The 15,047-nt window shown below is 41.3% G+C and overlaps 1 protein-coding gene across 15 annotated transcripts in view; it reads right to left on the reverse strand.

Moving 5' to 3' along the window:
• LOC139755984 (uncharacterized) overlaps positions 1 to 15,047 on the reverse strand; it is a 522,691-nt gene that overhangs the window by 443,969 nt on the left and 63,675 nt on the right. For all 15 annotated transcript variants that reach the window (XM_071674879.1, XM_071674874.1, XM_071674885.1 and 12 more), the window contains 2 exons: positions 4,161 to 4,832; positions 3,667 to 3,948 (listed from right to left, as the gene is read on the reverse strand). In XM_071674879.1, coding sequence (XP_071530980.1) covers positions 3,667 to 3,948; positions 4,161 to 4,832 — 954 coding nt within the window. The remainder of the gene's footprint in view (positions 1 to 3,666; positions 3,949 to 4,160; positions 4,833 to 15,047) is intronic.

A 15,047-nucleotide genomic window follows, 5' to 3' on the forward strand; every position in this document is an offset into this window, starting at 1 on the left:
GTAGTACTTATGGATATGGAGAGGGCATATGATAGACTTGATAGAGATGCCCTGTGGAAGGTATTAAGAGTATATGGTGTGGAAGGTAAGTTGCTATAAGCAGTGAAAAGTTTTTATCAAGGATGTAAGGCATGTGTACAAGTAGGAAGAGAGGAAAGTTATTGGTTCTCAGTGAATGTCGGTTTGAAGCAGGGGTGTGTGATGTTTCCATGGTTGTTTAATTTGTTTATGGATGGGGTTGTTAGGGAGGTGAATGCATGAATTTTGGAGAAAGGGGCAAGTATGCAGTCTGTTGTGGATGAGAGGGCTTGGGAAGTGAGTCAGTTGTTGTGTGCTGATGATACAGCGCTGGTGGCTGATTCGGGTGAGAAAATGCAGAAGTTGGTGACTGAGTTTCGTAAAGTGTGTGGTAAAAGAAGAAAGCAGAGAGCAAATGTGAATAAGAGCAAGGTTAGGTTCAGTAGGGTTGAGAGCAAAGTTAACTGGGAAGTAAATTTGAATGGAGAAAAAATGAAGGAAGTGAGGTGTTTTAGATATCTGGGAGTGAATTTGGCAGTGGATGGAACCATGGAAGCAAAAGTGAGTTATAGGGTGGGGAGGGGGTGAAGGTTCTGGGAGCGTTGAAAAATGTGTGGAAGGCAAGAACGTTATCTCGGAGAGCAAAAATGGGTATGTTTGAATGAATAATGTGTCCAACAATGTTATATGGTTGTGAGGCATGGGCTATAGATAGGGTTGTGTGGAGGAGGGTGGATCTGTTGGAAATTAAATGTTTGAGGAAAATATGTGGTGTGAGGTGGATTGATCAAGTAAGTAATGAAAGGGTAAGAGAGATGTGTGGTAATAAAAGGAGTGTGGTTGAGAGAGCAGAAGAGGGTGTGACCAAACCATTTCAACACACCCTCTTCTGCTCTCTCAACCACACTCTTTTTATTACCACACATTGGGGAGAAAGAATACTTCCCACATATTCCCTGCATGTCGTAGACGGTAATTAAAAGGGGAGGGAGCAGGGGCTGGAAATCCTCCCCTCTCGTTTTCTTTTTTCTTTTTTAATTTTCCAAAAGATGGAACAGAGAAGGGGGCCAGGTGAGGATATTCCCTCAAAGGCCCAGTCCTCTGTTCTTAACGCTACCTCGCTAAAGTGGGAAATGGTGAATAGTATGAAAAAAAAGAAAGATCTCTCTTACCCTTTCATTACTTAATCAAACCACCTCACACCACATATTGTCCTCAAACATCTCATTTCCAACACATCCACCCTCCTCTGCACAACCCTATCTATATCCCACGCCTCGCAACCATATAACATTGTTGGGACCAATATTCCTTCAAACATACCCATTTTTGCTCTCCGAGATAACGCTCTTGCTTTCCACACATTCTTCAATGCTCCCAGAACCTTCACCCTCTCCCCCACCCTGTGAATCATTTCTGCTTCCATGGTACCATTTGCTGCTAAGTCCACTCCCAGATATCTAAAACGCTTCACTTCCTCCAGCTTTTCTCCATTCAAACTTACTTTCCAATGACTTGTCCCTCAACCCTACTGACCTAATAACCTTGCTCATATTCACATTTACTCTCAGCTTTCTTCTTTCACACACTTTACCAAACTCAGTCACCAGCTTCTGCAGTTTCTCACCCAAATCAGCCACCAGCGTTGTATCATCAGCGAACAACAACTGACTCACTTCCCAAACCCTCTCATCCACAACAGACTGCATACTTGACCCTCTCTCCAAAACTCTTGTATTCACCTCCCTAACAACTCCATCAATAAACATATTAAACAACCATGGAGACATCACACATCCCTGCGGCAAACCAACATTCACTAGGAACCAATCACTTTCCTCTCTTCCTACTCATACACATGTCTTACATCCTCAATTATATGCATAGTATACACTGTATATATGACAGTGGATCTGGCAGCGGATGGAACCATGGAAGCGGAAGTGGATCATAGGGTGGGGGAGGGGGCGAAAATTCTGGGAGCCTTGAAGAATGTGTGGAAGTCCAGAACATTATCTCGGAAAGCAAAAATGGGTATGTTTGAAGGAGTAGTGGTTCCAACAATGTTGTATGGTTGCGAGGCGTGGGCTATGGATAGAGTTGTGCGCAGGAGGATGGATGTGCTGGAAATGAGATGTTTGAGGACAATGTGTGGTGTGAGGTGGTTTGATCGAGTAAGTAACGTAAGGGTAAGAGAGATGTGTGGAAATAAAAAGAGCATGGTTGAGAGAGCAGAAGAGGGTGTTTTGAAATGGTTTGGGCACATGGAGAGAATGAGTGAGGAAAGATTGACCAAGAGGATATATGTGTCGGAGGTGGAGGGAACGAGGAGAAGAGGGAGACCAAATTGGAGGTGGAAAGATGGAGTGAAAAAGATTTTGTGTGATCGGGGCCTGAACATGCAGGAGGGTGAAAGGAGGGCAAGGAATAGAGTGAATTGGAGTGATGTGGTATACCGGGGTTGACGTGCTGTCAGTGGATTGAATCAAGGCATGTGAAGCGTCTGGGGTAAACCATGGAAAGCTGTGTAGGTATGTATATTTGCGTGTGTGGACGTATGTATATACATGTGTATGGGGGTGGGTTGGGCCATTTCTTTCGTCTGTTTCCTTGCGCTACCTCGCAAACGCGGGAGACAGCGACGAAGCAAAAAAAAAAAAGAAAAAAAAAATATGACATTTCATAACTACAGACGACCAATTTCTAAAAAAAGAGTCCTGGTGTAACACTGGACCTTTCTGAAGGCTCCATCAACACAAGGGCGAGCTACTTCCAGAAGCATGAAAATGCAGACTCCTTTGTAGTGAGAAGGTCATTGACAAGACTGCACTACCAATGAAACAGCCTTGCCAATGGTGACTTTTCACTCACAACAGAATCTCAAGTAAGCAGGACTATTTTCTATGAGAGACTCCTGGTGTAACCCAGGACATTTCTAAAGGCTCCTGAAAACCAACTAGAATCCCAAGGACCCTTACCAGCAGCTCCTGCAGCTTTAAGGCTGTAGCAGGGACAGGATGGACCACTTGAAGTGAGAAGTTATATGACAAGACTGTACTCGCTTTCATCAATTGACAATGATAAAGCTTCACCAAATGTGACTTTTTACTCGTAGTGCAACCCAAGGCTGGTGAAGTCAGGCAGCACCCCAAAAGCAATAAACAGAAAATGAAAAAAAAAAAAGGAATAGTGATCTCAAAAACTGACTGCAAACTGCCTGGGTAAGGCATGAGATGTCATAGGGCACATGAGTACGAGGAAACATGAGCTCCAAGTAGATGCTGGGGAGAAAGTTGATGACATCAGACTGACAGATGCTGAAAGACCAAGGATGGCCCCATTTCAAGAGCATTGGCTGTGAAGACACTGGTCATTTGCAAAGGGGGAGTGATGGCTCTTATCTTCTCATAAATTATGAGGGTGTATGCAGAATCCTAACACAAGTATCAGTGGCAGTTGCTAAAAAGCTGAGGAATACCCCACTTTCCAAGTATTAGCTATGAAAACCTTGGTTGTTTGTAAAATGTAAGTGAAGGCTGTTGCCTTGCCACCAAATTACAAGGGTGTAGGCTGAAACCTAACCTGAGTATTCCTAAAGAATCTTCCATGCTCGTGGAAATGACTGCAGAGAAAGAAGTAATAACTTACTCCCTGTATATCTGAAGGTCCTGGCAAAGTTGTGCTCATTCCCTCAGGATACGTGTCCTGCCTGATAAGAGGCTGAAGACCAGGTTGTTGGCCTGAGTTGGACTGTTCAAGCTTCATCATCATTAAATTGGTAGTCTCTAAATGGTCACCTCTTGATATAGAGGGTAACCCTCCATCACTACTCACAGATGCATAGTCTAAGCCAGTGTCAGATGCACCAGTTTCGCTATCCTTTATATCTTCCATCATCTCTTCTTTGATCAGAATTTCACATGCTTGACTCTGAAATAATTGTAATTCAATTCAACATGATAATCTTCTCCCTAAGTCTCCATAAAGTATGTTTCTTAAACCTCATTACAGCTGCAACTTGGTATGCTCTGATTTATTACCATTATATATATTTTTTCTATATCTAGCTTCCTTGATATCCCATCCACAATTCTTTTATACTATGATAGTACCTAAACATTCATGAGTGGAAAGCTACATACCTGGGATGACACAGCTTCCTGTGAACTGGATTCTTTTTTTCTACCTATTTCTGCAATGGTACTCAGGTCCAAATTCTGTTCTGTTAAGGATCTTGTGGGTTCTAGCTGCCAGTCTGCCTCTGTGTTATGTGAAGACCCTTTAGACCTGGTTGGGCTCACTGTGGGGGTTTGGATTCTGTCCTGTGATATGATGTTTTCATCTTCACTTCTCGTACATTTTGGTTGTGGACTAATTCGGCTATCACAAGATTCACGAGAGGGTCTACTTCTAGGATATGGACTACTTCTGACAGAAGAAGAACTCTGCACCTGTGTATTTCTTCTTAGTAGGTGCTGACTACTTTTGTCACTGTTGTATTTTTGTGTGTTTGGTATTACATGACTAGGCTTAGGCGGTTCGTCAGGCACAGCAAGACCTTTAATTTGTAGCAACTCAGCTACTTTTATCAATCGAGGCAAGTCAGTTTGTGCAACACTCACAACACCAGCATACATGTAACTAAGCAAGGCCTCTAGTTCATCACACTTCACATCCCTCAGCACAACAACAGGATGCTTGCATGGTGTGTGCTCAAACATATTCTCAAAGTATTCACTGCATGTTGACAGCACCAGCTTGTGCACAGGGTAAAACTTTCCTTCACATGTAACTGTCACATCTGTATACCTCTCCTGAAAGTGAGAAAAATTAACTATAATATATACAATTATATCAACTACAGTAAGAAATCAATACACACTTGCATTGTCTAATGTTCTGCCATGGGCTGAATATAAAGAAAAAAAGTTCAATTTGCAAAAACAAATTCATACTATATCAATGTCTTTGCTTAATACATATATGTTATAAATTTGACACTATCATGCACTTACAAAAAAGAAGAAAATCAGTTTTTCATATATGATAAGAAAATTTATGCAATGAAGTGCCCAAAAATCTATTCTGCTTGTCAATCCACAAGAAAAACTTATGGTATATGAGGTTTTTGTCATGTATTATTTTGTATAGTGGCAGTATCGTGACTAATGGGGTTTGAAGGTATTGCTACTGTAGTAAAGAGCTCAATGATAGGGAAAAGTCACAATTCAGTGTCTCAAGGGGATACTTTAGTTTTCTAGAGTAAGTCTCACCCATCCTTCCCGTTGTAACCTCATTAGACACCCTTAGGGGTAGATCCGAAGTAGGAGACACTGCCCTATTCTATCAGGGTAATAGTTTTCAAATCAAACAATCTGAGAGCCCCATTGCCTCTAGGAAACTCTGGAGTTACCTTCTACCAGTGGCCTATCAATGGTGAGCACTAAAGGCAAAGACAGCACAAGAGCTCCTGAGTTATGCTGGGGAGTAAATGCTATGAGTGACTGAGAATGGAGGCTCTGAATGTTAACGATATGACTCAGGAGAGTAAAAGGAAGAAACCAGAGGAGAAATTTAAAAGTTATGGTTTGGATGTGCTGCGGATTGAGGGAAACCCATATCCATGGACAGGGTGCATGGAATGGAAATGGAAATGATGAATGCAAGCGGTGGGAAGGTGTGGAAGGAGTGGCGTGGACGTGAATAAATGAAAATCATTAGAGAAGTGAGAAAGAGGGATAGGCAATGGTGCTATCATCAAGAGCATGGGAGGGTGTTACAAAGCATAAAAGGAAAGGATAAAAAAAATGTGGGTGAAAGGAAAGACTACAATTCTGAAGTATGCATGGGAATGTGTGATTATGAAGACTGTATGAGGTATAGACGACATGAAGAGCTTCTGAAGAAATTTGAATGAATATACAAATGGGTTTGAGAAGAGAAAGGTGATTGTAACAGGTGATATGAATGTGAAGGGGGATGTGATGAAATTGTGGCAAGAGAGTTGGCAAATGTGAGTAAATTTAAGTTGTATGTGTGGGTGTATCTGTGTCTCTGTAATTACCAATTCATGCAGTGCAGGAGGGAGTTTTACACTTGTGGGGCCCCATTTCTTGTTGTGGCTGTTTGTGATAGTGAAAGATATCAGAAACTCACAGATTAATGTGGTAAAGGTAGAAAGGCATACAGATAATTCAAAAAGAAAAACTTGCACACTTTGACTGTGACTATGGATGCCTAAATAATGTCAGTCATGGACATGAAGCAAAATATTTATCAGGTCTATTATCAAACATCTATAGTATTGTTGTCAATGACTATAATTGGAACATCATTCCATAACTTAACAATCTTGTTGAAGAAAAAGTACTTTCCCTTATCTGACCACAAGTTCGCATCCATTACTACAAGTGAAATCAGATGAATCAAGTTTTTTGCAGGCACTGTAGGTGTCACAATGGCAAACTTCCACCATTCTTCTGGAACTTTCCCATAAGTGACATCGAAAAGAGCAGTCAAGGGCTTAACTATCTCATTTTTTGCTTTTTTCAATGTCTTCAGATAAAACTTATCAAGGCCTGCCATTTCACTGACTTCACTTCCATTTACTGATAAAAGTATGTCTTTAACTTTATATCAACATGCTGCAGTATGTTCAGCTCTGTTATCAATGAAACTGGATTCAGCATTTCTAACAAATAGGAAATTCAAAATAACAGGAAACTGAACCATACCTTATGGAGATATTTTGTTGGGTGTGTCACATGGAACACTACCATTTACAATAATGATATCGGACTGGACAGGTATGATTTGTGTCTCCAGTTGTACATGTAGATACAAAAAGTATATCTAAAAAATATATTTAAGATTCTTGCCATGGCTTTGTTGTCTTGACTTAAATCACCATTTCCCTAATTAAAGAACCTATCGACTGGGTGATGGCTCTACTGCTTCCATTATAACTCTAAAACTCCTTAGGTTTTCTTTAATTACCATTGGCAATAAACACTTTAGTGATTCAAGTCACCTAGTTTCTCTAAACAAATTCAAATAATCTACTTAAAGTTGCTTATTGGTCTTTGAGTTTTTTATGGGATACTGTCAAAAACAACAGGCACTTTTTTATTTCATTAATCCACTACCTTGGCTTCTTTTTAGAAAAAGACCATCTAGTTCCACATTGGCATATATGTTCCCCGATCTGCTTTGAAAGTTATATTAAACCTTTTCATCAAACACATCATCCCAGATTTGCCTGTCAAGAGCAATGGTATTTTTTTTTGCAACTGTCACACTGACCAACATTACATGCAGTGTTGAAATTGACCTCTGAAGTAATTTGTTGGTGACTGCTTGTACCAAACTTTCTCCAACTTCAAAATCATCAATGAGGTCCTCATTTGTAGTCTGAACTAAATCTACTAAATTATCACTGTCACTAACTGGATTAAGGAACAATCATATGAACTGGAGCATAGGCCATGCCCAGAGCTACTAGAAAATGATTCCCTCTCCCACTTACATACAATATGGTATGTTAAAATCTACTATGATAGAAATATACTCATTACAAACTTCTCTTAACCAATGATAAAATAATTTGTCTACCTCTGGTGTCTACAAAGGCACCCTATAAACTAGTCCTATTGTTATCCTGGAACTCACCATCAATTTCTAAAAAATGAAGTCAACTTTATCAATGGCAACAACATTTTCCATTACAGGATAATGAAAAGCTTTAACATGGAGCAAGACATCACTGCATACTTTATTTCACCAATCACTATCAAACAGAATGTACCCTGAAATTGTGTTTTCAGGAAGGAAATCTCTACTTCTGCTATCTAGATAATCCTCTTGGAATACTGTTCAAGATGTCACATGAAAGAGGCAGAGTGCCAAGGAAATGGAAAAGGGCAAATGTTGTACTTATCAATAAGAAAATAGACTGGGGACAGGCAATGAACTATAGACCTATCTTAATTATGAGTATGGCATATAGAGTTCTGCAAAAATTACCTAAAGGATTGTCAGGCAAACAGATAACTTACTGCAAAAGGAGAAATTACCTAAAGGAGAGAAAGAATTGTTCTAGGTAAAGAAGGTCATGCGCAATAAACTTCTAAATTTCTACAAATGAGTGAGGTCTGTCTTAGATAAAAGGGAAGGCTAGGTGGATTTTGTATTTAGACTGCCAGAAAGCAGCTGAAACTATACCATATGGGAGGCTGATTATCAAGTTGGGTAACCAAGTAGAAATAGAAGGACATTCCTTCAATGGATAGAAAAGTATCTCAGTGAAAGGGGGGGGAAAAAACAGGGTCAGAGTGGCCAGCAGAATGTCAGAGGATTCTGTTGCGACCGTATTCTGTTCTGAGACCATTACACTCCTTGATCTATGTAAATGACGTATCTGACTGTACGGACCTCTACCTGAAACTGTTTGCAGACGATGCACTGGTCATGAGGGATGTGAAAAGTAAGGAGAATTGTATCAATTTCCAAGGGGACCTAAACAGACTCGAAAGATAATGTGTTACATGGCTGATGACATTAAAGCCGAGCAAATGTAACAAGAATGGTACAAAGTCAAAGAAAGCCTCAATGTGATTATTATCTAGTATGATACACACTTCAGATTTCTGTGCATGAGAAGGACTTGGGAGTTGTCACTGTCCCTATCCTTTCACCAGAGCCCCATATCAGGAGAACAGACAGGGAGACAAACTGTCTGTTGCCAATTACTAGCACAGTTTTCAAGTATACTGACAAGGAAATATTTAGAGTACTGCTCCTTTCAATTAAGGCCAAAATTTGAATATGCTTCTCAATTTCGATCACAGCACCTAAAGAAGCACAAAGAGCTAATAAAGAAGGTCCAAAGGAAGGCAACAAAGATGGTACCAGACTTAAGAGAGATGATTTACAGGGAAACGTGAGATGATTAGAATTTACCCAACTTGAAAGAGTGAAGAGTGACGAGCTATCTGATCACTAACTTTAAATTCTTAATCAATTCATGGTGGCTGGTCCACATATGGTCTCTAGATAATAAGGATTCACCTCAGCTGGTACATATATGGTTTCTGTATTCAAAACTCCCAGGCAGGAGTTTTGCAGGCAACTGTCGTAACAGAAGGCCTAGCTGGCAACATTCCTAATGTTGCCATAATAAATGGTTTTTCAAACTATATGAGTCAATGTGCTTAAGCATGGCAGAGAGGGCAGTATGAATGACAACAATAGGCTGCTGCTACACTACCACCCTATCCCCTGACTCCACTAATTATGCTGATATTTGTGTTGTATACAAAAAATGACAGAACAGAAGGACAAAAGGGTTTGATTGACTGTGCCAAAGGATGAAGGGTTGAGAAAAGATGTGCTGGATGCTAGAGTTGTGACACGATTCTTTAGAGATTCTGACCATTTTGCAGTTCCTGTGGAGGTGAGGATCAGGGAAAAGTGGAGGTATGATGTGAGGAAGAACGTAGAGGTAAAAGTGTAGGCAAGCAAGAAGATAAATTGGAAAGAATGTGAGGAATATGAAAGAAGGGTGACAGAAAGTTTATATGAAAACACAGTAAATGTAGGGATGCAGTTAGTTGTGTGTTGAGGTGCTTAAAATGTTTGGAGAAAGACTGTTAAAGGCTGATGAATTAGTAGTTCAAGACAAGGTTATGAGATATAAGAATAAAATTAGAAACACATGGTGGATGGATGAATTAGAAATGATGTGGAAGAGAAGAAAAATGCTTATGGAAGATTGCTAGAATGTACCATTGGAAGTTCAGCAAAGGGGGAGGGGTGAGCATGTGCATGCAGAATGTTAAAAGGCTGATAGAGGAAAGCACAGAAAGAGTAGATGAAGATTTTGGAAGAAAGTTGAGTAAAAACTTTAGGGAAAATAAGAAATTGTACTGGAAGGAGGTGAAAAAGAAAACAGGTAAATGTACAAGTGGAAATGTTAATGTGAGAAGTAAGGAGGCGAATTTGATGAATAAAAAGATGGGAGTGAAAGGAAGATGGAAGGAGTATTTTGAAGACCTGATGAATGTTACAAGCATGGGTATGGGAGATGAAAGGAAAAGGATATAAGTGCAAGGGCCTATAGCAAGAAGGGAGGTTAAAAAGGGCAATAATGAGGATGAAGGCAGAAAAGGCACTTGGAGTCGATGGGAGTACTTCTGAAATGTTGAAGTATAAAGAGAAAGAGCAACTGAGTTGATGCACTTGATATGAAATTTAGCATGGAAGAAGGAGGTTGTGCCTGAGGATTGGGTGAAAGCTAGTATTGTTTCTTCATTCAAAGGAAAGGTGCTAAGGATGTATGTTGCATTTATAGGGGAATATCCTTGGGGATAGGGGAGAAAGAATACTTCCCATGCATTCCCCGCGTGTCGTAGAGGGTGACTAAAGGGGACAGGAGCAGGGGGCTAGAAACCCTCCCCTCCTTGTATTTTAACTTTCTAAAAGAGGAAACAGTAGGAGTCACGCTGGGAGTGCTCATCCTCCTCGAAGGCTCAGATTGGGGTGTCCAAATTTGTGTGGATGTGACCAAGATGAGAAAAAAGGAGAGATAGGTTGTATGCTTGAGGAAAGGAACCTGGATGTTTTGGCTCTGAGTGAAACGAAGCTCAAGGATAAAGGGGAAGAGTGGTTTGGGAATGTTTTGGGGGTAAAGTCAGGGGTTGGTGAGAGGACAAGAGCAAAGGATGGAGTAGCACTACTCCTGAAACAGGAGTTGTGGGAGTATGTGATGGAGTAGCACTACTCTGAAACAGAAGTTGTGGGAGTATGTGATAGAAAGTAAGAAAGTTAACGCTAGATTGATATGGGTAAAACTGAAAGTGGATGGAGAGAGATGGGTGATTACTGGTGCATATGCACCTGGGCATGAGAAGAAAGATCATGAGAGGCAAGTGTTTTGGGAGCAGCTCAGTGAAAGTGTTAGCAGTTTTGATGCACGAGACCAGGTTATAGTGATGGGTGATTTGAATGCAAAGGTGAGTAATGTGGCAATTGAGGGAATAATTGGTGTACATGGGGTGTTCAGTGTTGTAAATGGAAATGGTGAAGAGCTTGTAGATTTGTGTGCTGAAAAAGGACTGGTGATTGGGAATACCTGGTTTAAAAAGATAGATATACATAAGTATACATATGAAAGTAGGAAAGATTCCCAGAGAGCGTTATTGGATTACATGTTAATTGATAGGCACATGAAAGAGAGACTTTTGGATGTTAATGTTATCTTGTGGAGGAGAAAGTGAAGATTTGTAGAAGTTTTCAGAAAAGATGAGAGAATGTTAGGGAGAAGAGAGTGGTGAAAGTTAGTGAGCTTGGGAAGGAGACTTCTGTGAGGAAGTACCAGGAGAGACTGAGTGCAGAGTGGAAAAAGGTGAGAGCAAAGGATGTAAGGGGAGTGGGGGAGGAATGGGATGTATTTAGGGAAGCAGTGATGGCTTGCGCAAAAGATGCTTGTGGCATGAGAAGCGTGGGAGGTGGGCAGATTAGAAAGGGTAGTGAGTGGTTGGATGAAGAAGTAAGATTATTGGTGAAAGAGAAGAGAGGCATTTGGACAATTTTTGCAGGGAAAAAGTGCAAATGACTGGGAGATGTATAAAAGAAAGAGGCAGGAGGTCAAGAGAAAGGAGCAAGAGGTGAAAAAGAGGGCAAATGAGAGTTGGGGTGAGAGAGTATCATTAAATTTTAGGGAGAATAAAAAGATGTTTTGGAAGGAGGTAAATAAAGTGCGTAAGACAAGAGAACAAATGGGAAAATCGGTGAAGGGGCCTAATGGGGAGGTAATAACAAGTAGTGGTGATGTGAGAAGATGGAGTGAGTATTTTGAAGGTTTGTTGAATGTGTTAGATGATAAGAGTGGCAGATATATGGTGTTTTGGTCGAGGTAATGTACAAAGTGAAAGGGTTAGGGAGAATGATGTGGGAAACAGAGAAGAGGTAGTGAATGTTTTGCGGATGATGAAACCCGGCAAGGCGACAGGTGTGAATGGTATTCAGTGGAATCTATTAGAAAAGGGGGTGACTGTGTTGTTTGACTGGTTGGTGAGGATATTCAATGTATGTATGGCTCATGGTGAATTGTCTGAGGATTGGCGGAATGCATGCATAGTGCCACTGTACAAAAGCAAAGGGGATAAAGGTGAGTGCTCAAATTACGGAGGTATAAGTTTGTTGAGTATTCCTGGTAAATTAAATGGGAGGGTATTGATTGAGAGGGTGAAGGCATGTACAAAACATCAGACTGGGGAAGAGCAGTGTTGTTTCAGAAGTGGTAGAGGATGTGTGGATCAGGTGTTTGCTTTGAAGAATGTATGTGAGAAATACTTAGAAAAACAAATGGATTTGTATGTAGCATTGATGGATCTAGAGAAGGCATATGATAGAGTTGATGGAGATGCTCTGTGGAAGGTATTAAGAGTATATGGTGTGGAAAGCATGTTGCTGGAAGCAGTGAAAAGTTTTCATCAAGGATGTAAGGCATGTGTATGAGTAAGAAGAGAGGAAAGTGATTGGTTCTCAGTGAATGTCGGTTTGCGGCAGGGGTGCATGATGTCTTCATGGTTGTTTAATATGTTTATTATGGGGTTATTAGGGAGGTGAATGCAAGAGTTTTGGAGAGAGGGGCAAGTATGCAGTCTGTTGTAGAAGAGAGGGCTTGGGAAGTGAGTCAGTTGTTGTTCGCTCATGATACAGCACTGGTGGTTGATTCAGAAGAAAAACTGCAGAAGCTGGTCACTGAGTTTGGTAAAGTGTGTGAAAGAAGAAGGCTGAGAGTAAATGTGAATAAGAGCTAAGTTATTAGGTTCAGTAGGGTTGAGGGACAAGTCAACTGGAAGGTAAGTTTGAATGGAGAAAAACTGGAGGAAGTGAAGTGTTTCAGACATCTAGGAATGGATTTGGCAAAGGAGGGAACCATGGAAGTGGAAGTGAGTCACAGGGTGGGGGAGGGGGCGAAAGTTCTGGGAGCGCTGAAAAATGTGTGGAAGGTGAGAACATTATCTTGGGAAGCAAAAATGGGTATGTTTGAAGGAATAGTGGTTCCAACAATGTTATATGGTTGCGAGGCGTGTCCTATAGATAGGGTTGTGGGGAAGAGGGTGCATGTGATGAAAATGAGATGTTTGAGGACAATATGTGGTGTGAGGTGGTTTGATCGAGTAAGTAATGAAAGGGCAAGAGAGATGTGTGGTAATAAAAAGAGTGTGCTTGAGAGAGCAGAAGAGGGTGTATTGAAATGATTTGGTCACATGGAGAGAATGAGTGGAGAAAGATTGACAAAGAGGATATATGTGTCAGAGGTGGAGGGAACAAGGAGAAGTGGGAGACCAAACTGGAGGTGGAAGGATGGAGTTAAAAAGATTTTGAGTGATCGGGGCCTGTACATGCAGGAGGGTGAAAGGCGTGCAAGGAATAGAATGAACTAGAACGACGTGGTATACTGGGGTCGACGTGCTGTCAATGGATTGAACCAGGGCATGTGAAGCATCTGGGGTAAACCATGGAAAGTTTTGTGGGGCCTGGATGTGGAAAGGGAGCTGTGGTTTCGATACATTATACATGACAGCTGGAAACTGAGTCTGAATGAATATCGCCTTTGTTGTCTTTTCCTAGCACTACCTCGCGTGCGTTCAGGGGGAAGGGTGTCATTTCATGTGTGGCGAGGTGGCGACGGGAAAGAATAAAGGCAGCAAGTATGATTTATGTTCATGTGTATATATGTATATGTCTGTGTATGTATATATTTATCTATTTATTTTGCTTTGTCACTGTCTCCCGCGTTTGCGAGGTAGTGCAAGGAAACAGACGAAAGAAATGGCCCAACCCACCCCCATACACATGTATATACACACACGTCCACACATGCAAATATACATACCTATACATCTCAATGTACACCTATATATACACACAGACACATACATATATACCCATGCACACAATTCACACTGTCTGCCTATATTCATTCCCATCGCCACCTTGCCACACATGGAATACCATCCCCCTCCCCCCTCATGTGAGCGAGGTAGCGCTAGGAAAAGACAACAAAGGCCCCATTCGTTCACACTCAGTCTCTAGCTGTCATGCAATAATGCCCGAAACCACAGCTCCCTTTCCACATCCAGGCCCCACACAACTTTCCATGATTTACCCCCAGACGCTTCACATGCCCTGATTCAATCCACCGACAGCACATCAACCCCGGTATACCACATCGATCATATTCACTCTATTCCATGCCCGCCTTTCACCCTCCTGCATGTTCAGGCCCCGATCACTCAAAATCTTTTTCACCCCATCTTTCCACCTCCAATTTGGTCTCCCACTTCTCCTCGTTCCCTCCACCTCCGACACATATATCCTCTTGGTCAATCTTTCCTCACTCATTCTCTCCACGTGCCCAAACCATTTCAAAACACCCTCTTCTGCTCTCTCAACCACGCTCTTTTTATTTCCACGCATCTCTCTTACCCTTACATTACTTACTCGATCAAACCACCTCACACCACACATTGTCCTCAAACATCTCATTTCCAGCACATCCACCCTCCTGCGCACAACTCCATCCATAGCCCACGCCTCGCAACCATACAACATTGTTGGAACCACTATTCCTTCAAACATACCCATTTTTGCTTTCCGAGATAATGTTCTCGACTTCCACACATTCTTCAAGGCTCCCAGGATTTTCGCCCCCTACCCCACCCTATGATTCACTTCCGCTTCCATGGTTCCATCTGCTGCCAGATCCACTCCCAGATATCTGAAACACTTTACTTCCTCCAGTTTTTCTCTATTCAAACTTACCTCCCAATTGACTTGACCCTCAACCCTACCGTACCTAATAACCTTGCTCTTATTCACATTTACTGTATGTATATATATATATATATATATATATATATATATATATATATATATATATTTTTTTTTTTTATACTTTGTCGCTGTCTCCCGCGTTTGCGAGGTAGCGCAAGGAAACAGACGAAAGAAATGGCCCAACC

The sequence above is a fragment of the Panulirus ornatus genome, chromosome 20 (assembly GCF_036320965.1).
Source record: "Panulirus ornatus isolate Po-2019 chromosome 20, ASM3632096v1, whole genome shotgun sequence".
Lineage (NCBI taxonomy): Eukaryota > Metazoa > Arthropoda > Malacostraca > Decapoda > Palinuridae > Panulirus > Panulirus ornatus.